Source organism: Falco rusticolus, chromosome 1 (assembly GCF_015220075.1).
Source record: "Falco rusticolus isolate bFalRus1 chromosome 1, bFalRus1.pri, whole genome shotgun sequence".
NCBI classification, from domain to species: domain Eukaryota; kingdom Metazoa; phylum Chordata; class Aves; order Falconiformes; family Falconidae; genus Falco; species Falco rusticolus.
The window spans coordinates 3,479,005-3,500,928 of record NC_051187.1 but is presented as its reverse complement, the minus strand read 5'-3'; the positions used below and the strand labels follow the sequence as shown (position 1 = coordinate 3,500,928).

The window sequence follows — 21,924 nt, the reverse complement described above, 5'->3', positions numbered from 1 at the left end:
AACAGACACCCAGCCCCAAGCCCGAATACCTTGGCTACCTGAGAGAAGCAGTAATTGCTTTGAGATGTTCTGCTGCAAGTGTCAGAATCTGTCAAATGGAATTTATACACAAAGGGAAAGAAAATTGACCTTCAGATACATTTTGCATAGGTTGGCATGACGAGTAGCAGAGGTAGCTCTGACAGCATACTGGGCAATTCGGTTGCCCGTAAATTTAATCGAGTTGGTAATGAAGAATCAAATTAACTGATGTGTTATCCAGTTCTCCAATCTGAGAAACAGTTTGGAAGGATAGGAACTTCAGTGCTGTGGTTTTCCCTCTCCACATCATATGAACGGTTGCCTGTGCTTCACGGGGCTCTCCTTGAATATTGATCTCGGATTACTGGGGTGAACGTGGACTGTTGGTTGTGGGGCTGAAAGGTTGCTCTGCCTGTAGATCAGACATGCTGATGTATTGTCTATTGATATTTATCTGATATTTATGTTAATAAATAACCTGATACATATTGAGATATATTTTTTTTATTTTCCTTGAAAAAGAATTAGGAAAAAAACATACAAAACCATGGCAGTTACTATTTTGTTAACTTTTTGAATGCTTTGGAATCCATTAGTAAAGTGAAGAAGTAGTTTGGGATCTTGCAGTATTTGGTTTCAGCTGTCACGTGTCGCTCCTGGTTCCAGCTTCATCTGATTCAGTGCCACGTTCTTTTGAAGTATCCACTGAGAACACTCTTGGAGAGAAACTGGTGGCTTTTTTTTTTTTTTCTTTAAATATACTTTAGCTCAACTTTGTTCTACTTGCAGCTGTTAGATTTGAAAGTATATTTTGAAGAAAAAAAATAACTCCAGCAGCACCACAGTTCCTATCTGCTGGGAGCAGCTGCTTTCGGCACTTCAAAGCCAGTGGACACCACAGCGAAGGCCTCAGCCTTTCCTGCCTTTGAAATGGTTGCAGTATCTATAGTCGGGCTTTATGGCACCGTCAGCACAGGAAAAAAGGTTGTTTGGTTTTTTGCATCCCCTCCCTTTTTTTCCTTTTTTTTTTTTCCTACTTTCTAATTACATCCTCAGTTTAGCTCAAAATATCTGGGAAGTGTTTCTGCTGAAATCGTTTTCCACAAGCCCAAATGTTTGAGAGAGCGTGTGCCCAAACTTACCACTAGTGGGGTTTAGGCAGGAAAATTTGACAAACAAGCTAATGAGTTTGCTTTTTTTCCCCCCTCCACATCATGTCACTGGGCACTTTCGGAGGGCACGTCTCTCGGGGCAAGCTGCGGTGCCACGGCAGGGTGCTCGTGGCGGAACAGGGCTTCACCCAGGGGCGTTTTGCAGCAGTCAAGTACGTACTCACCTTCATTTCAAGCAGATTTTCATAAATTGCCACAAATGGCATGCTTTCAGTGAACTTCTGGAGGTTGTACTATGTAAATGTCATTAGCTCATCCTTCTTTTTTGAAAGAAATACAGTAATAGATCACTATGAACACTGTTACACCCATTTTTTTTTTTTGCTATAAATAGTTGCTGAAGTGCTGTGACTGCCTAAGTGTGGAAAAAATGGAGATGAAAGATAAGCAAGAGAGCCCAAGTCTATGAAATTTCATTCTCCTAGCAGGTAGAACGCACCATGAAACAGCTGATGGATGACTGGTCGCAGGAGGGTGTTCCTTGCTAGGTTACGGACATACTTCGTGAGATTAGATGCCAACCTGAATGTATAAATAAGCCTTTTGTTTTGGTTCATCTTTTTTTTAACTTGTTTATTCCATTTAAACATAATAATTATTCATGCTTCCATAGCAAAGTGGAAGGCTGTGATGCGATAGCTGAAGAATCTCTCCATATCTCAGGAAATCCTTTCTTGTGACATGTATTGTTGAGTTCTGACTTCTGTAAAACTTGTGAGGGAATAATTAGAGTTTCCGTCTTGTCCTATTTAGGCAAATAGGAAAGAAACAGGACACCTTCAGAAACGTTTTACTGGGTATTTAACAAAATCACTTTGAAATCATGTTAAAGATGAGAAAATAGCCTACCCTTTTAAGTTGGGAGCAAGACGAAGGTGTGGTTGAACTTAAATATGCCTTTTATATGAAAGAAAGAGAGTTAAAAAGTGCAGAATCAGCTGGTTAAAAATGAAAAAAGCATGTCTGTAATCTTACCTGCCAGCAGCAAGGACGAGTATTTGAGGTAGAGTTGGGAAATAGTTCTCCTTTGAGCAGAGGAACGTACTATTAAGAGGAGAGGAAGAATATTCTTTAGATCTTTCTGTATGTTTTCTTTTATAACTTTCTAGTGAGGTTAATTTAAAGAAAAGAATGAAGTTCTCTCAGGTAAAATACGGATTTTGTAATCACAACCATTGCTTTTATACATAAGTGTATATATTTAAAAACAAATACCTTATTCAGTGCTAGCAGCACCATTTAATATTAAGGTTCCAAGCACAATCTCATGCTCGGTTGCTTAAAAATATTCTGAAATGTTGTTTAGATTAACATTTAATGGTTGGGCATCCCCCTTGCCAACTTTTAGCTGTTTAACTTTGTGCCAAGAGATTTCACCGATGTTCGGATGATCAAGGCTGTGATGACACAGTTTTGCTTTTGCTTAGAACTGTAGCCATAGTTCCTTGAAACGCAGGAGATAGGGTGGGTTTGACCTGGGTGTGGTTTTATATTTTTCTCTTAAAGATCTACTCAAGCGTATTTAGGTAATAAACATAGTTTAATTCAGATGTTCAAGGGTTCAGCAGCTAAATGTTCTGAAGAGTCTCGCTGAGAATTTCCAGGTGCTCTCTGGGAAATGGAGCCAGAACAGTCTGTGTGTGAGAGAGTGGTGAAGGGCTGTGACCTTGGGAGAGGCGAAAACACAGCATAGGTGAGGAACAGAGTAAAAGGTGGGGATTAAACATTAAACCACAAAACTGCTGTGACTTAGGGATGGGGCTTGGAGAGGAAGCCCCTCAAGGACAGTAAGTTCTGTCTGTGGAAAGATTTTGTGAGTGGCTCTGAAAGGCAGTGCAGCAGAGTCTAGAGCTGTATTAGTGTCATTTAGTCCCGTGGATCAGGAGCACTGGAGAGGCAGGTCCTGCAGATGGGGTCAGTCGGAGGGCTGGTGTGGACCGAGGGGTGCGTTGAGCATCAGCTGGCTCTTCGAGAGGCACCGTTCCTTATTATCTCCTGCTTTAACTCTGGCCGCTCTGCCTTTCTGCGGTAGGCAGTGGGGAGGATGACTTCTGCATTGCATCAACTGCTTCTGCATTGGATGTGTTGAGTTTACAGTCCTATTGCGTTTATTTGGCATATCGCTTTTAGTTCAATTCATACTCCAGCTGCTGGTCTTCAGAACTGCTACAGACATCATCAGTCTTATCAGAAGAGACAGTCACCAGAGGTGCACCTTAAACTCTGACTCCAGTGCCATGCTCAAGCCTTCAGAGATATTTAGCTGGACACACCAACAGAGATAACAAGCTTAACATTGAGCTCACTCTGTCCCCTTACTTTTTCCCAGTTAAGAGTTCCTGCCACTCCACTTCCATCCTAGCTTTTCTTCTGGCCTTATTCTTCCTTTTCTGTTTCTTCTAACTTCTTTTTGACCAATCCATTACGCACTCGAGTGAAGAAAATGTTTGCAAAGGTCTGCTTGAAATACGGTATTCCTCCGACAGACTGATGTTCCTGGCATTTCCTAGCTGTACTTTAAACAGTCCAGTTTTAATCAGAGATTCACGATCCATTTTTAGTGTGCTGGTTTAGGTACAAGGAGAGTCTTTGTAAAAAGCTTTGTTCCTCTCCTCTTTGTCTATAGTCTAAGATAATTGAATTACAGTCCGTTCTTGCGTGGAGGCCAAATGAGCACATTAGCAGAGGCTCTAAATTTTTCATGTCATCAGCAACAAGCTGCATAAATTTCATTTAATAAATTAATCAATCTAGGATGCATAAATGTTTCCTTTGAACCATCCCAATGCGCAGATGAATGCCATTTGCGCAGAGTATCTGAGGAATAGTTTCTTCAATCATCAGCATCAACTTTTCACTTTATGGTATAGCTAAAACTCACAGAAGGGAAAACAATATGAGTTTAACCTCCAAGCAAAGAGCGGCTGGAAATCTTCTCACTGTACCATTGCTGTTTGCAGAATTGTTAAGCAGGCAGATGGGTATTTACACTGTCTCCTTCAGGCATCTAACTTGTGTGTGATTCAGAGTCAAAAGCCTGAGCTCCCTGTATAGTCAATAGAATCAGCTTTGTGGGGAGGAGGGAGAGGGGAGGCGATCGCAGGAACATAAATTGGTGCCTGCAGTAAATAGCAAGTCAGGCTGCCAATGCCTGTGAAGTCAGTTCTGCGTTCAAAGAAGGTCCTTGGATAAACTCTGAATCCCTAAACAAAGGCTATGTACAGTAAATTCTGTACCAGAGCCTGCTACAAACAGGCGTTTGCAGTGACTCGAGGTATATCGGTTTTGAAAGAAGTATTTCTGTTCGCAAACCGCGTTGGCTTTGCCGGAGCAGGTGGGCTGGGGAGTGGGACCTCCTGGCATTTGTCGTGGGCTGAGTGTGATTTAATCATAGGGATGCAACTTCATTTCTAATATGTTGATGCTTTAAAAACAAATTTACTCATGGCAGGAAGACTGGAAAGATTGAGGTGAGGTTTGTGCTGCCCATACTTTAAAAACATTAACGTTCTGAAGGGCCTTTGTAAGTAAAAATGTACAGGTCGGGTATATCATTTTCTATACATGGTGAGACCACTTGGGTATATGGTTGCAGCAGGGAGGATAAATCAATCTGCAGTTTGGCTAAAGGCCAGCTTGTCTCCTTTAGAGAATTTCTTGCAGTTCTTAGTTTGCAATTGAAATAGAGTTATTAGTGGTTGATTATAAGGTGAAGTATAACAGGAAACACAGTCATGCCAATTAAATTATTGCAGTCTGCAATGAAATAGAAAAGAAAATGCATTCGCTGTGCATGTATATTACCCTATATGTATTTGCTGCTTCAGTGGTAATATGTGGTTCCGCACTGATATATTTTTTCACTGTCCCGTTTGCCCTTGGCTCATTACAGCCCTTATATCTTGGGAATATTTTGTGTTCCAAATTATAGCAAAATCTTGAAAAAAAAAATGTGTACCTTTTAAAATCCATTTAATTTATCTGCTACAAAGTAGTTCTGGTATGCTCCCTTGCCTTGCAGTGAAGATTCCTCTTTTCTGTCCAAAGTTATTCTAAGCCAAGCCCAGCATAATTAATACTCGATCCTCCAGCCTGTTATATCAGATTACTTTTAGCAGCAGTCTATTTGTGGAGATGGGTAATCCCCATATCCTCGTGAAACACGCACATTTATTTGTAGGCTTAGGAGGCAGAAAACACTAGATTTTACCAGAGTTGTTAGTTGGGGATAGATTGCATGTGGTACGCTGCGCTGGGCAGAGGTTAGGGCTGGTTTTGAGCAGAGCAATGATAATGAAGACACCTGATTTACACTCTTAAATGCTTATAAAATACAATGGCTGAAAAATAGACGTGCTGCATGTATGCTGTACGAGTGAGTTTTGTTCGGTTCTTTGGCATGGCATGTGTAACTTATTGGTGGCTTCTCCAGCCCTCAGAAGTTCAGTCACGCCAAAACAGCACTAATAAAATCATCCTGCCATGCAAGACCATGTTCTGTATAGGTGTTACTTACAACATTTCTGGGATTGTGGACATAAATTTACATGAATTTTCATACTCTCGTGTCAAATATTTAATGTAGCAGTTACATTTTTCAAAGAGGTAGTGAGCTAACTGATTTCCTTTCCCTCCTTTGGGGACTATAAAAAGAATTTCAAAGGCATACTTGTTCTTGAGAACAAGCCGAAATTGTTCTAAAATTGAAAAGCCTAAACTTAGTGAGTGATGGAAAAGCAAAAACTGGATAGTAGAAGGTCTCGTCTATATTAGGGACTTTAAAAAGGTATTTGCTGACGTTGATTATGTTACAAGTATTTGGCTTCTGAAAATATCTTCTGCAATCACAGGCTGTTTACTGATCTTTGTTCTTCAGATGTGCAAAGGGAACCAGTGGAGCAGCAGCGTGATTTCGCTGGAGGTCTGTCTTAGCTTGGCTCCCGTTTTAGCAGGTTGCTCTAAAGCACCTCCCCATTCTGGTGCAGTTACATCTGCCTGCATTAAAGGCCATCGTTCCTCATCATTCCCCAGTCCCTGCGTAGGATGGGCACAAACCACACTGCCAGGTTCGTTTGGCAGTTTGTGTGTATTTATGTGGGTGAATACCAAAAAGCAGCCACAGTTCTCAGATTTGTCTTTTTTAGCTCTTTGTGGAGAATTTTTTCATCTTTTAAAAATTGTTTTCTCTGCAAGAGTAAGGAAATGCTGTTAGATTTCAGTTAAAAGCAGAAACTTAAAAATAAATGCTGTCATTTTGGTGATGGCTTAGTAAATCGGCCCTTGGCTGTTGCGTTGAACATGGTTCTATCACACTGGTTTGGAAGCAGGGTTTTAATTAAAAATTTGTGTAAGAGGTGATCATAATTTTAAAAATAGTTGTCTTGGTAATAGCAGTGTTTCACAGTAAGAACAGCTATATGGGTCGGGCTGTCCCGCTTGGCGTAGTGTCCGGGCCACGGCTGGAGATGGGAGCAGATGTGCAGAGAAGAGAATAAGAGATTTTCATCTTTGGGAGGGCAAGATGAGGAAACATCTAAGCCACAATGAATACAATCTGATTATGGTAATAGGGTGCACACTATTATTTAGTGAATGTTTCTTTTCAGCGTTGCCTCTAATTCCCGTTGTGAATATCATGTTGCTTGTCTGTCTGAAATGTATGGCACCTAAACCTGTCTGTCTTCTGGGCACTTACATACTGGATTTGAGCAGACGTTTTAATGTAATCTGATGAAGTGCTGAGCATCTAGGGGTAGGTGAAGAAAGATCTCCACACGATACAGTTTTTAAAGGGGGAGGTTTCGTTATATCATTCATAAAAGGCACTCTTTACCTCAAAGAGGAGACAGAATCCATACTGATTTGTGAAGAAATAATACAATTTTCACGCAGCTCCCTGTGATGAAGAAGCCCTGTTGTTGCTGAGAAACAGCACGGGGTTTTTTTTCTGTTTGTTGGTATACATAATTTTTTTTTCCTTTTAAAAATACCCAATAACGATACAAGAATGAGAGAGGCAGGAGTGGCAGAGAAGCCGTAGCGCTTGGCAGCCGTTGTGGGGAGAACAGGGGGCTCGGGGAGCTTCACCAGTGCTGTCAGATGGCTGCTCCGTGACTTCACGTTGTTCGACAGGAGAGCATGTTTTGTTGGTTACGAAGGTGGAGTGCTCGTTAGCATTCATCAGCAAAGGTGGGCCTTCTAGGCCTTTGAACTTGAGGGAAGAAAATGCAGGGGTCCCCATCCTTTCTCTCCTCTCCTGGCTCTTCACCTCTGCTCCCTGCCAGAAACCTCTAAAAAGCAAAACTGAACCGTTGTGGGGAATACTTTGCTTTAAGTGGTGAGGGTTTTTTTGTCCTTCAGTGAATTTGGCTTTTATAAAACACCTCCCCTCACGCTGCCGTCCTTTCTCTCCCCAGGTAGCGGTCTGAGGGGGCACCCCTCCTGCGTACAGACCCCTCCCTTTCAGCTCTTTCCACCTCTTACATTCAAAAAAGTTGTTTCTATCACATAAACGTTGTGAGTGAAGAGATTACTAAATGAAGCTGTCACTGCTTTGGTTGGGTGAGCTGGTGGCGTGGATGTGTATGTGTAACTGGCTGCTGAAGCAGGATCTGTCCCGTGCCCCCTGCCTTGGCTGCAGTCAAGGAAATGAAAACCTGAAGAACTGCAGATCCCCACCACAAACCGTGTTACCCCAGATCTTACCTGGCACAACCAGCTGAAAATCCAGTAACCGGGAAAAGAAAACGTTTGAGTAAAAAGACCTCTCTTGTTGAGATTTCTTTTTAATCAGGTCTGATTGATGAAAAACTGCTCAACATGTTTTCCCATAACTCAGGGAAAGCCTTTACAGTTATTTTGGGGAGCAAGAATTCCTTCAGTTAGGCACACTGAGGACACTGCCTTGTACGCAAACCATGGGCAGAACCCTGACTCGGAGAACTTTGCGTGAGGATCCCAGGCCCAGTAGAGATAATGTCTGCCTCCTGGGGGGTAACGCCTTCTGGGATGTCAGATGTCTGCTAATGAGCTCTTTAGTATTATTAAATAATGTAGATACGTTAAACCGTAGAATATTGCATCTGTTCTACTTGTTCCGTTTTCGGAAGGATGCTCCTGGCTGCAGTGCATGTTTGCTAGTCAACTCGGAATACACTGATCTGTAGTTTGAGAAAACGCCTTTTTTTTTTTTTTTTTCCTTCCTTCCTTATATTTTTGGTTTTTTTTTCTTTTCTTGAACTTTGCTTTAAATTTTAAGCCCCAAAGCCACACGAACAGCTAATATCATTCCAGAATAGACTGCTACAGCTTTAAGATAAGGTGCCGGGTGCTCTCAGCGCACACACAGCCGGCTCCTCCCGTTGGCTTTTTTTTTTCTCATGCTGAAAATTACCCACCATATTCATAAGAGCATTTTTTTCCCTTCTTCTTCTTCTCCTTCCCCCCCTCCCCTCCTTCTCCGAAATCCACCAAAACTGAAGAAAAATCCAAGTGACTGTTCTTAGCAGCTGTGTGGCCCGGAGTTCAGTGGGGAAGCGGCTTCCTGCCGTCCCTATTCATCACCTGCTTCAAAGGCAGCCTGGCTGCTCCAGTGTGCAGGCCAGGTAGGGTGCCATTGTGCGCAGGCGGGGAGGATTAGTATCAAAGCTGCGGCAACCAGGCCCTCGGTCTCAGGCTGCCATTCAGGCTAGCAGGGAGAGGCTAAGACTGGCCAAGGTCACAGCATCCAGTGTGGTGCAGACTGGGAAAGGATCCTGAGAATAGAGGGCTTCTTATGAAATCATGGTGCAAGCTTGCAGCACAGCAGGTGCCCTTCTGGAACACATACATCTGTTTATGTTGGGGTAGCGTAGCTGACAACGGGATAATGGAGCTTTGTTTTTTATAATTTTCTTTCTTTTTTTATTAACAAAAAAAAAAGACAACTGTATGTAAGGCAGCGTTGAAGAATATCGAAGGAAGAGCGTTCGCTTCGGAAATCATAAAGAAATCTTTAAAAGACTTAATTGCTAGGGTGGGGGGGTCGTGTGTGTGTACTTACGAAGGGGAGAGCAGGCTGCCTATTAACCATTTAGCATCCTCAGCCCTGCTGGTGAGGAGCAGCAGGGTACGGGGGGACCGTACACAGGATGCGACAATGCAAATTTTTTTTTTTTTTTGTACGCTCCGACATTTGTACCAACAAATTGGTTAAGGATGCGCTGGATTTGCTCAGTTGTCTCCATTGTTGGAATTGTCTGGAGGAATTCTGTCACACTAGCGGTGGCTTTTTAAAAGGTGAGGTAATAGTGACGTAAAAATAAAATTGCCAACTTGATGAAATTAAGGGGAAAATTAAGCTGTAGACGAGTTGTCATGACGACAAGGATGTTCTATTGATGAACTGTACTCCTCACTGTCCAATCAGATAGTGGAGCTGAAGCTGGAGCATGAACAGGAGAAGACGCACCTATTCCAGCAGCACAACGCAGAGAAGGACTGCCTGGTCCGAGACCATGGACGGGAAATCGAGAAACTGGAAAAACAGCTTTGCGCTGCCATGGCAGAGCATGAGAGTAAAACTCAAGAATGCAGGAAACGAGACACACAGGTAATGATCAATAATGTTTGAAAGGCGTATGCTTATTAGAAAATGCTAGTAATTAGTGTTTCCTGTTTGCCAGCATTGTTGGTGATGCACGCTGTGTGAGCATTTGCGAAACTGGCACATAAACGTGATTTCGTTTTTCTTTTTTCTTTTTTTTTTTCCGCTTTCCCCCCTCCCTTCCCACTGCTGAATAGGGCTTTAACTGCAAAAACCACAGGTAGCCAGATTAAAAATTCCATGGTGCGCTATAACTCGGCCTATTTATAATCTTGTCTCATTTTCTTTCATGATGGATTTGTTTAAGAAAAAAAGGTATCTGTTCTTCTCCCCCCCCCAGCCCTCACACTCACCCCTCCTTTTCTCCTTCCTGGGCAAATCCATATGAATTATATCTGCTTCATTCGTATGCTCTTTTTTGTTTCAAATCCCTGCAGGTAACTCACAAATGGCTTTATTTCATTTTGTTCATGTCTTTTTGTTTCAGTTTTGTATTCTAGATTTGCATTGTGTGTCTGGCAACGTATGTCAGATATTTGATAAGATGATGTGGGTTTGGGGTTGCTTACCATCACGTTTTATTTTCCTACACACACCCCTCCCATCCTCCATCTCTGTGGTCACTGTTGGAAGCCATTTGGCAGAATAACCCCCAGCTGGGGTAGCATTTGACTCTTCAAACTTCTGGATGAAATGCACACTGTCAGCATGGAAAACGATCTTTATGAGTTTTCAGTTCAAAAAACATCTTATTGCATTTTTTTCAATGTATTTTGTGAGGATGGCATGGTATATTTTCCTAAGAGCCTATATTAAAAAGGCCTGCAATGGCAATGTTTAAAAAAATTAAGGTGCTTTTGTGGTTTAAAGAGTATTCAGAAAATAATCTTTACTAATCAGCATTAGAATTGCTTATCATGCATGGATTATTTTATACCAAAACTGGACATTTTGGTAAGGCATCTTTAATGACATGTTTTCCGCGCACCACCGCCTTCCCTATGAGGTGTAAGACTGAGGCATTTTCACTTTACTTTCGTGTAGACTAGTAGGCTGTGTCTTTTACTGGCAGCTTTAATGTAGCTAAGTCAAACTGAATATTTAGGGGTTTGTTTATTTATTTATTTATTTTACACAACTCGGACTCAGTCGAAATCTGGCTTAAGTAATTCCGTTGGAAAACAAATGGCTTGTTGGGGGAGGATGAGGGATGTATTGCAGAGCCAGGACTTATTTCTCCATTCCCACCATTATGGTTTTCCAAGGAAAATGAGAGATACTTTTGTGAGAACGCTTGGGAAGAGGATATTCAGGTGGCTTCTGAAAAATTAAACCTTGCCCTTGATTTCCACTTTATTGTAAAAGTGAACAAAGACTGAAATTGTTAAAGGGATTGGGGTTTATCTTTTTTTCTTTGGCCCAAGACAGATGCATCTTAACTTCATAGCACTTTGCGAGTGCCTTTTTCAAAGTTGGATCGTCCTCTCACCTGCATTCCTGGTGGTGTGTTTGTGTACAAAGGCAGAGCTGGAGCACTCAGGTTAAAAAAAGAGGTTTAGAATTAAACAGAATTACTCTGTCCACCCGCCAGCATTCATTGCAGTTAGTGTATTGCTCTGTGTGACGCTGAATGCAAAGGTAGAGGGGCACCATCCTAAGCAAATTCAGAGAACCTGGAGATGCCTTTTAAGTATCTCTCGCTCTTTCGTTCTGTTGTGGGTCGTTTCTGGGGAAGATTGGAGCCCAAAGCTTTGGTTGTGCTTTCTGTTTACAATAGGATATATAATGCTACTACAGGTGCTATGTAGAAAGCTGGAAATTATCGCAGCTACTAGGAAAATCTGAACAGCCTGAATAGCAAAAACTTTGGCCTTTTTACAGAGCTTTTCTTTGTAGTTTGGATATCCCTGTACAGTCATTTGAGCATTGCTGCCATGAGAATGACATGTAAATCAGGGAAGAAAATGCAGTTGCCTTTGACTAGAAGAGCCGTTGTTTATTTAAATTCTAATAAGAATCTATCAGCTTTCAAGGACGCATATTTTTTCCATCTTTTGAAAATAAATTGTTTTTCTGTCCTTCCTCTGGTCTTTGTGTTAGAATTCACTTTTGTCTTTGCAGTGAGCTCAACAGACAATACAGGTGTTTCTTATGGAATTATGGCACATATTTTTAATACATTTTTTAATTTTTGCATATGTTTACGAAAATGCGTGTTTTGGACATCTAACGTGACTAATGGCTGATGTGCTTTATGAAACATTTGGCAGTCTCTTAACAAAGATACCACAGTGATTTAATGAGTTTATGTAGACATAGCTTTTTAAGAATCTGTTAAAATTGAACCACGTTTGTCAGTAATTTTTAGGACTGCTTTATATTACAGTGAAGGTGCGATGAAACAGGAGAAGAGGCCATTTTGCTTCGCTAAATGAAATGTAGATTTTCTGGCTATTTCAAAAAAATTTAAATAATTATTATTAATCACCTACAAGTAGCTTGGTTTGAAGGACCTGTCTGTTCAGTGTTTGGTGAATGATGTAAAAGCACCGTTATTAAAGGTATTGACTGTTTTTCTTTCTTAAATCCTTTTCCATATGAAAGAGTAACAAATGTTTATCCATATTTCTTACTGTATTGCTAAAGACGGCTGTGACTTGAGTACTGCAGAACAATTTCTTATACTGTTATTGAAAAGATTAATTTTTTATTGTATAGCCAAGGTCTCTACTTTCACGTAGGTCTTCAGCTACTGTGAAAGATAGTATACAAAACGGTTAGATTTTATTCAGGTAGGAATAAATTTATTAATGCTTTAATCGGAACTAAAGTATACAAATTAAGATTTCAGTGCATTGCCAGATTTTAATCAAATATAAAACAATGTTACTGCTTCCTTGAAATAAAAGCTTAATATATTTTAAGGGAAGGAACTTGAATTAAGTGGATCACCTTTTCTATTGCTGATGAATTTCTGGATAACAATTGCATTCCACTTTAGTTCTTGGATTTATCCATTTCTAGGAGGCTTGCTTTGATTTTTTCACCTAGGGTTGTAATGCTTGGGGAGGAGTAAATTGACATGTAGGTCAATAAAAGTCAAAGCAGTACAAAGGCTTTTATACCATGCTGTGTTCTTGTAGTCTCTTATATCCTATAGGTTTTCTATGAACTGCCATAATATTGTTATTCTTTAAAAAGTAGCTAATAATACAGGATATTTTCTTAAAAGGGTAGTTTTGAATCGCTATTTCTATTTAATTTAGGGTTTTTTATGTTATCTGGATTTTCTTTAGGAGCATTTTTAAGCTACATTTTGGTTGGTTATTTGTTCCCCGCTGTCCTAAATCATTTTGGTTTATACAGTAGTTCCCAAAACAGGGAACTTCTGGGCTGATAGAGGTCTTCCTTTTGTTTTAATAAAAGCAGCCTTGCTACTGAATCGGCGGTTTTTCTAAAGCAGGACTTCTGATCACAGAGAATAATACATCTAGTTTGCTTCTGTGAAATAAGATAGCAAGGGTAGGAATAACTGGTGCCAGATGGGCTGCGGTGCCAGTTGTGCCCTTATATTTTCCCTTTATCTTGTGAATGTCATTCTCTCCCCAGCATCTGACACGTGCCCTCAACCAGCTCAAAGATGATCGTGTTCCAGCTGCTGTACAGAGCTGGATCATTTTCGTGCTTGTTCTTTGACCATTGACCTTTGGGCAAGAAGAAATAAAAATCGTACCCCTGTAACTTCAAATATAGCGCTTTGCACTAAAGCGGGTGGGGGGGGGGGGGAGTTTCCGTGAGGAAACTGAATTCCATTTCTAGGTTCTGTTGGGAGGTAATTGGCAAGTCCACTGTTTTCATCCATTCATAATTGGGTCAAGAGTAGCTTGGACGCTGAAGCACGTTTTGCCAGGATGTGTCACGGAAGTCACGGTGTTTAATTTTAAAATATTATGTTTATGCTCTCAGAAATGAGGCTGCTTTGAGAGAAGATCACTGGTGTTTGGGGTGCCTTAGGGCTCTCGATAAACCGTTATTGGTTGGTAAAGGAAAACCTCCAGCAGTTCTGCAGGCATGCAGATGCACACACTAATAGAGGTTGTTAGGGGAAAAAAAAGAAAAAAAAAGAAAAAGAGAAAAAAGCAGGCTGGAGATGGTGAGAAAAGTTAACAAGGTATTTTTCTGTGGCTGAAGTATCCATTTCGTTTTTCCCATCTTGCTTTTTGTATTTTCCGTAACCCACTTAGCCTTTACCATCCCAGTTTGCTTTACCTTCTCAGAAACCAGTGGCTCCTTCCTTGGTGCCCAATGCATGGAGCATCCTTTCACTTCTTTCAGTCTTCCCCTTTTGGAAAACGTCCTTTGCACTTGTAAACAGTGATGTTTCTGCAGCTGTTGCTTTGCACCTGGTTTTGACAGAATTAATTCTGAACTGGTCAAGCCTGTTAACGATAAAGAAAAAAAACACCAAAAAAACCAAGCCAAACCAGTAATGATTGTTATTTTCATTCCAGCGAGTCCTTGGTATATGTTTATGGTTCTGTATAGATAACTACTGTACCAACAAAGCAGGTGGACAGAAGAGATTTATCTTGCCTCCCTATACATAGTCAGGCTGAAGTGGTACTGTGCTGATGTGTTTGTCTGACAGAGAGCTTTACCAACTGTTGACAAGAGAAAATACAGAAAAAATTAATAGAAATACTATATACTTCTTTGATGATGACTGAGCACCCCAACGCACGCACAATTTCTGTCCGTGTGTAAATATTGCTGGAGCAGTAACTTTTTAGTACCATACTATACAGAAGGATTTCAGGAGCATTTGTTTCACAATAGGAGACTTTCTTAAATTTTGATCTGAAAGAGCCTGTTGTTACCGTACAGATCAATCACTGATCAACTCTTCTGTTTCATTTAATTGTTCTAATATTTCCAAATGCTAGCTTCCACAGGGTTATTCTTCCAGTATGAGTGGAAGCAATTGTGTCTGAAGGGTACAGATAGGTGTAGCCCGTGAAACGTTCAGATGTTGATGGTGCTACTGAAATTGCTTTCGAATTCAATTTTGAGTTAATAAATTCTACGACTCGTTTTTTTTTCTTTGACTTTTTTTTTCTTTTCTTAATAGAAGATGTCTTTGGCAGGAGAGGAAATGCATTGTTTGCTATGCAGGCTTTCTCTGCAGACAATCTAAATCATGGAGTTGCAATCTAAATATGTTTGTTACATTTTACTTGGAGAGCAGCTGTTGGCCTGACAGTCAAGCTTCTGTAGACAGCCAGCCGTTCCCTTTTAGCCTTTCCTAAACAAAAGCTTTTGGCTATATTGCAGTGTCTTTAATTTACCACCAATCAACCCAGGATAATGAACATGACTGTTGATGTGAAATATTTAAAGTACCAAATATTTGTTGCAGCACTTGTGTGGTTTTCCTTGGTGGTTATTCATAGTCTGCTGACTCAGGGGTGGCGTGGATCCCATTGATGGGGAATATCTACTAAAATCCAGGATCTGATGATGGGTCCTAAAGAGCCATTCACGCTGGGCTCTAACTAGTAGTATTGCTGCGAAGCTGAGAGTTCCATGAAATGGGCAAAGGCACCAGTTTCCCGGGGAAATACTCAAATACTGTCCCAAACTGGGCTTGGGTAATCAACACCGCTCTTTTCCGCTGTACTTGAGTCAGTGTAGAGGGGCTGCGGGAAGAATTTGGGCTGCAGCGTACACGTAATCGTCGAGATTAGAGGAAGCAATGAGCCTTTGCTCTAAAACTGAAGCACGCAGCTCAGGCTCAGGGTTCCCCCCATCAGGGTGAGGGTCTGGGCCCCCCGTGCACCTTCCCCGTCCCTGCTCGGATGAAGCCACCTTGCCACGTTAGTTGTTTTGTGTCAAGCTCTCTGCTTCTGCTTCCCACTTCTAAGCTGCTGCTTCTGTTTGAGATGCCTTTCAAAAGGCTGTTGAACACGCTATAAACATCTGCCACTTCCTCGCTTAATGGAACCATCAAAGTGTTCTCGTGCTGTAGTGGGTGATCATCTATGATCTCTTCCATATTTTTCCTTGACTCTGGCTTTTTACGATAGGACTGAAATTAGATGGAGAGGAATTTATTGCAGAAGATGCGACTGTACTTGCTACTCTGTCCTTTTATACTTCAGGCTCTTTAGCATCTGAAATACTTACTAAAGATGTTTTTGGAAGCCACACATATTGGTGCATAAATTGTCATTTTCTGATTAAAAATGTTAAGTTAGCTTAGGAGAAAACTGACATTTTGTGCTGTCTACAGTGTATGTAAAGGAGAAAGTAGTTGCCATAGAAACTAGCCCATCATATAATATGAACTCTGATTCTGAGATGGAGTTCTCAGCAAAATGGACTTTCTGTTTAGATAATATGAAATTGAGTATGCATGGTAGTTATCATTACCTTGTAATCATTATTTTATATTCTTTTTAGTTTTAATTTTAAATATTGGCAGCTGAAAAAGGGGAGTATGTAATTTCACTTGTGTAAGGGCAGGATGTATATCTTATGGCAGTAATTTTTATTTTATACCCATGCTCCTTGTTTAGGAAAAAGTGATTATTTCCTGTATAGACGTTAATAATTATAGAATAATTGCTCTGACAAAAGATGAGATCAGTCTTGCTCATCAGCAGAACAGAAGGTCTTTATGCCAGTTTTTAACACACAAACTAGGTGTGGCTTTGCATACAGGGTTTGTGTGTGATGGTTGCAAGGAATGATTAACACTAAGAGACAATAATCTATACATGGTGTGGAATTATATTTAAAATTAAAGTTATGTAAAGAAATACTGAAGTCAGAAATTATCAAGTACATGATTAAACACAAAGCAGGTGATAGAAACTGCAGCATTTGAGATGGTGTAATGTAATTTCTAAGCAGAGAGGAGAAAATACTGTGCAGAAGTTGAGACCTCCTGACTCTGCAGAAATGGTCGACTTAACAATGTAAGCTCTTGATTTTGAACAGAAAGGAGCATGCGCCTTCTGTGTGAAGCTCAGTGTATGGCAAGGCCAGACTCTGAAGTTGCTTATTGAAATGACTTTCAGTTGTAAGAATCTAAATCTTCTCTTCTGAATGTAGTTTCTGTGATATTAGATTGTTTTGAATATTAAAACTAATCTGGTTTGGTAAATATCTGCTGTACTGAGAAGAGGATGCTTACTCACAAAGTTCTTTATTAATGTTTTTTTAGCTCTTTTAAAAGTGTTTCTTTAGTGTTATCTTATAATTTGCTTGCGAGAGCTGTTGGATAGAAGGAAGCGAACTTCTCTTAGTCCATGGAATGAGTACAGCAATTTGGAAAACGGCAGTGATGCCTACTTCAAACATTCCACTGAATGGCTGAAGGAACATCCTCTGATGGGAGATCAGGATTCATATTGAAGTGTTTTCACAGCATCATAGAATAATGTGGATTGGAAGGACCTCTGGAGGTCATTGTGTCCAACCTCTTGCTCAAAGCAGGTCTAACTTCAAAATTACACCATGTTCAGGGCCAAGTCCAACTGAGTTTTGAAAGTCTGCACTGATGGGGATTTCACAACCTCCCTGAGCAATCTCTTCCAGCGCTTTCCTAATCCATTGTGAAATTTCCTTTCCTTTATATCCAGTTGGAATATCCAGTGTTAAAATTTGGATCTGTAGCTTCTTATCCTTTCACTGCCACCTTCAAGAAGAGTCTGCCTCTGCCTTCTCTACAATTCCTTACACTCAGTTGAAGACAGCAATTAGATTTCTCCTTAGCCTGCCGTTCTCCAGGCTGAATAAACTCATTTGGTGAACTTCCCGAAGGTCCCAGCGGCCCATTCCTCCTGCTTGCAGAGTTTGAGGTCCCTGTGAAACGCAACCCTGCTCTCCAGCACACTGACAGCTTTCCCCAAAAGATGCCATCCACAGTATTGCATGGGCTTCTTTGTGTTCTGTCATCCAGGTCGTCAGTGAAGATGTTAAGCTGTATCAGCCCTACTTGAACTTTGAGAAATGCCACTTGTAGCTGATCGCCTGTGGACTCCTACTCTTCAAACCCCATGAGTGCTCCACTCACGCTGCAGTACACCCAGCCGGTCTGCGTCTCCTGGGTTTGACTGTTACCGATGCCATAAAAGCCTGTACGAAAAGCCTTGCTGAAGTCAAGATAAAAGACATTGACGGTTCTGCCCTTTCCAGAGTTGGTCATTTCACTGTAGAAGATGATTGGTTTGGTCAGGTGTGATTTGCCCTTGGTATATCCAGGTTGGCTGTTCCCAGTGACTTTTTTATTCCTCATGTGTCAGGAAATTAGTTTCATGGAGTTTCACTCCATCGTTTTTCCTGCAATGGCGTTTAGGGTCTATCCTGTCTGTGACTACCTTCTCAGGTGCTATGCATTGCAAGTGAAGTAGTTAAAATTTTTTAGTGTGCTTTTCTCTCGTCCCTTTTCTAGAGAAAGATTATCCAAAATCAATTTAGTCTTTCTTCCTTAGGTCAGCAGATGTTAATTCCATTCACTCACTGCCACCATAAATCAAGTTTTGAACAGTAGTCTAGCTGTTAAATGATTTATCTGATAGGAGAGATTTTATGATCCATTCAGTTCCTCAATTCAAAGGTATTATAAATACCAAATGAAAGAATGAAACACTAGATGAGAAACTATGACAATCTGCAGTTTGGAATGTTAACACCACTTGTTTTGGCAGCATTACTGGTCTTAAAACAATAAGATCCATATGGATGCTAATTTTCTCAATTTTGAGTAATAAATACAACCTCTTTATGGTTTAAGTAATGATATTACTCAATACCACTGCAGGGTCCAGTAGACGGTTTCATGATGAGGTAATAAATAGCAATTTTGGAGAGCTGATTTATTTGTATTTTTCTTTTATGTGGTTTATGACGGGGGAAGAAGAAATCACAAAGCCAGTGAAAAGCCTTGCCCTCTCCTGTAGCTGACATACTTTGGCTGAAGATATGTCAGTTGAGAAATATGAGATGATCCATAAAGCTCCACACGCTCCCACATTAAAGTCTTATAGAGAAACCTTCAAGTGGAAAACCAGTAACAAATTGCAGCTGAGATGCTTCTGGCATGCTGCACTGTCCTGGGTGCCCTGCCACCCATCTGCTGATTCCTCCGTTATTGCTTTAGTCGGGAAGCGAAGGGGAAGGCTTCCCTGCTTCCCTTCTATTTCATGGACAGGAGCTATGAGGGGGGCAAAAAAGCCCCAAACCCCCATGATGGGTTACCTGCGGGTCTGAAGATGATGTTACTGGCACAGACGCCAGGCTGGCTACTGTTAAACATCTCTGCAGCTGTTTGCCCGCTGGCCCGAGCCTGGTGTCTGTAGCAACTCTTCGAAGTCTCCTTTTCTGCCTCAGCTGTTAGGAATTTGCTAACCCATCAGCTGGGGCAGCCAAGCACTCTGCACACTCTCAGCACCACTCCTCACGCTGGGGCCGCGCTCGGCGTGTGCTCCCAACCCCCTCCCCTTGTTTCAGCTCCAGGAGGCAGTTTCACATCCACTCCTTCCAATCTGCTCAACCCCCTTTCCTACCAAAGCACCGACGCTCGGCGCACCCTGCCATGCGTGCTGCAGGCTGGGGCTTCATCTTCTGCCGGTTCTGAGCAGGAACAAACATGTGCCGCCGGCGGGGTCCTGCCCGGGCTCTGCCAACCGAAGAAACGGGGCAGCTCGGCGCAGGGCGAGCAATCCTCTTGGAGCCGGGTGGTGGAACCTGTTGGTCACTGCTCGTCTGCTCCGCTCAGCCCCGCTGTGACCTAGCTCCTCCCAGGAGGCAGCTCAGGAGGGACCACCGCTGCCCATCCAGAATGGTGCTCAGCCCCAGCTGCCCTGGCAGAGCCTTGGAGGGCCCCAGTAGTTGCTGGGGTTGCTCCACGCTTCCCATCCTGGTGTGCCATCTCCCAGGCTGTTCTCCTGCCGTCCGCGTAAGGGCAGGGATTTTAGGTTCTGCCTTTGGGGAAATTCCAGGCAGAGAAAGTGTCCTGTGTCCTCAGCTATAGGCTTTGGACCTGTGCTAGCCTTGTGTGTTCAGTCTTACAGAAGTGTATGTGCTTTCTTTTTGCAATTTTTCTTCTTGGAAACCTTTTGTTGTTGTTGGGTTTTGTTTGTTTATTTCAGGAACAAATTAGAAAATACATTATTTTAAAATGTGGTGAATATTTTCAATATGAAGTCAGACAGCAGAGCTGTTCTTTGGTCCAGTCACCTTTGAAGAAATGACTGTCATATTACTTTAACAAATACTGTTTCTTCATTTCGAAGGAGTGGCACAGACTCTTGACAGTGATTTAAGCTCTTTAGTGTTGATTTCATGCGAGAAAATATTTTTCACAGTATGACTTTAAAGTAGACTTTTTTCCCCCCAATTACTCTACATGTTGGCAGCAGATTAGCTTTGAGGGAATATTGTGCACATCATAGTTCCCTGTTGATGTATCGGGGAGTCATTTTTGGATCTTTTAGCTCAGTCAGACCAATGACTGATGTTGTTCACGTCTTCTGTTTCTGTAGATTTGAAAGACTTCCTTTTGACAGGGAAGGCGACGTGGAGAAAAAGAAGCCAAAGTACAAGAAATGATTGGCAAAGTGATGATATCATCAAATGTTCAAAGACTTTGCAAATTGAAGCTTATTAGGCTGACATTTTGTCTTCTATTCAGCACTAATTGGAATCATGCCTGGGTGCATGATGTGGAAGGTACTTAATACCTGAGTGTTTATCATGACAAAATGACAGGTATCGATGTCAAGAATGCTGTAGATTTCTGTTTAATGGAGAAAACAATATATTTCAAACTGTAATTACATATCTCATAGTAATTTGTATTCACATTTATGGAAGTCTTCCTGAAATATTGCAAGTAAGAAAAGTTTGTTTGGCCACTAAAATATTGTCCTGATGGTGAATATTCCATTTTCAGGGTTTAAAGTTGTTCTTCAGAGTTCATAAAAACAACACTGATGTACTTTAAAAAAAAAAAAAAAGACAAAAACCCCTTACACAGTGTTTTTACTTGAAACAGATCTGAAAATCCCATGAAGAGTGAACTCGGTCTTTTGCACAGGTGATACAATTCTTCTAAAGTTGTCTCTGACAGCTTGGATTCTTTTGTAGTCTGTGCTTTCTGCTGTATTGGCATCTGTAAAATGAATTGAGAAAAGAGAAATAGAGAGGAAAGTGATTTTTGGAAAGACAGCCAGTGCAAACACAGAGTATGCTGGAATATTTGAAACTAGCTGCATGCTCTGCTGCTGCACTTGGTGTCATTAGGGATTTCTGAGTTCGAGGTGCCTGCCCCTCTCAAGGGCTCATGTGTGCTGTCTGGGGTGGTACACGTGACCAGAGCGTAATTCTACGTCTTAGACCTTGTAAGTTTGAAGTCAGATCTTCAATTAAACCTCTAGTATAATATAAAAGCAATATTTATTCAAAAGCCATTGGAAACAACTAGCTGTTAGTTCAGAAATCATTACCTGAATTACTGTTTCCAATGAAATACAAATTGATCATTACAAAAAGAAAAAAAAAAAACACCAAAACCCAACAAAACAAAAAAAACCAAGAAAAAAACACCCCACCCCCCCCTCCCAAACCAAACAAAAAACAAAACCAAAAAAACCCAAACACAAATCAGTGTAGTCTGGATGCTCATAGGAGATACTGGTCATTATGTGACTGATAGAGCTGCCTGTGTGTTACTGTAAACTCCAGCAATTCTGTAACTAATAAGATGTTGACAAGCAGTAGTTTAGGGGCTGATGGTAATTAATTGTATTGCTGGAATCCTCTCAGGGGTCTGAGTCTACTTTGTGTTAGTGAAAATAGATAATAACAGACAGTTCCTGTCCCAGTAAGCTGGTAACATAAATGTGCTCATAGGATGTGAGAAGTGGGTGCAGCCAGCAGAAGGGTGAGGACCTTCATAAACAGTGAAGTTTATCAGTAGGTTGCCATGGTTTGAGCAGGAAAGCAGGAGACACAGCACGTGAGCTGCTCCCCTCAAGTGGCTCTGCTAATGGCACCATAAAAATGCCTTTGCGTGATCTGTCTGTAGCATTAAGAGACACCTAAAGTATATTGGATACTTGCCATGGCCGCAGCGGCCGCCGT

At 41.3% G+C, this 21,924-nt stretch overlaps 1 protein-coding gene across 4 annotated transcripts in view; it reads left to right on the top strand.

The window, feature by feature from the left end:
- Positions 1-21,924, top strand: part of CEP112 (centrosomal protein 112) — a 171,517-nt gene that overhangs the window by 71,488 nt on the left and 78,105 nt on the right. For all 4 annotated transcript variants that reach the window (XM_037405009.1, XM_037405025.1, XM_037405018.1 and 1 more), the window contains one exon: positions 9,601-9,783. In XM_037405009.1, coding sequence (XP_037260906.1) covers positions 9,601-9,783 — 183 coding nt within the window. The remainder of the gene's footprint in view (positions 1-9,600; positions 9,784-21,924) is intronic.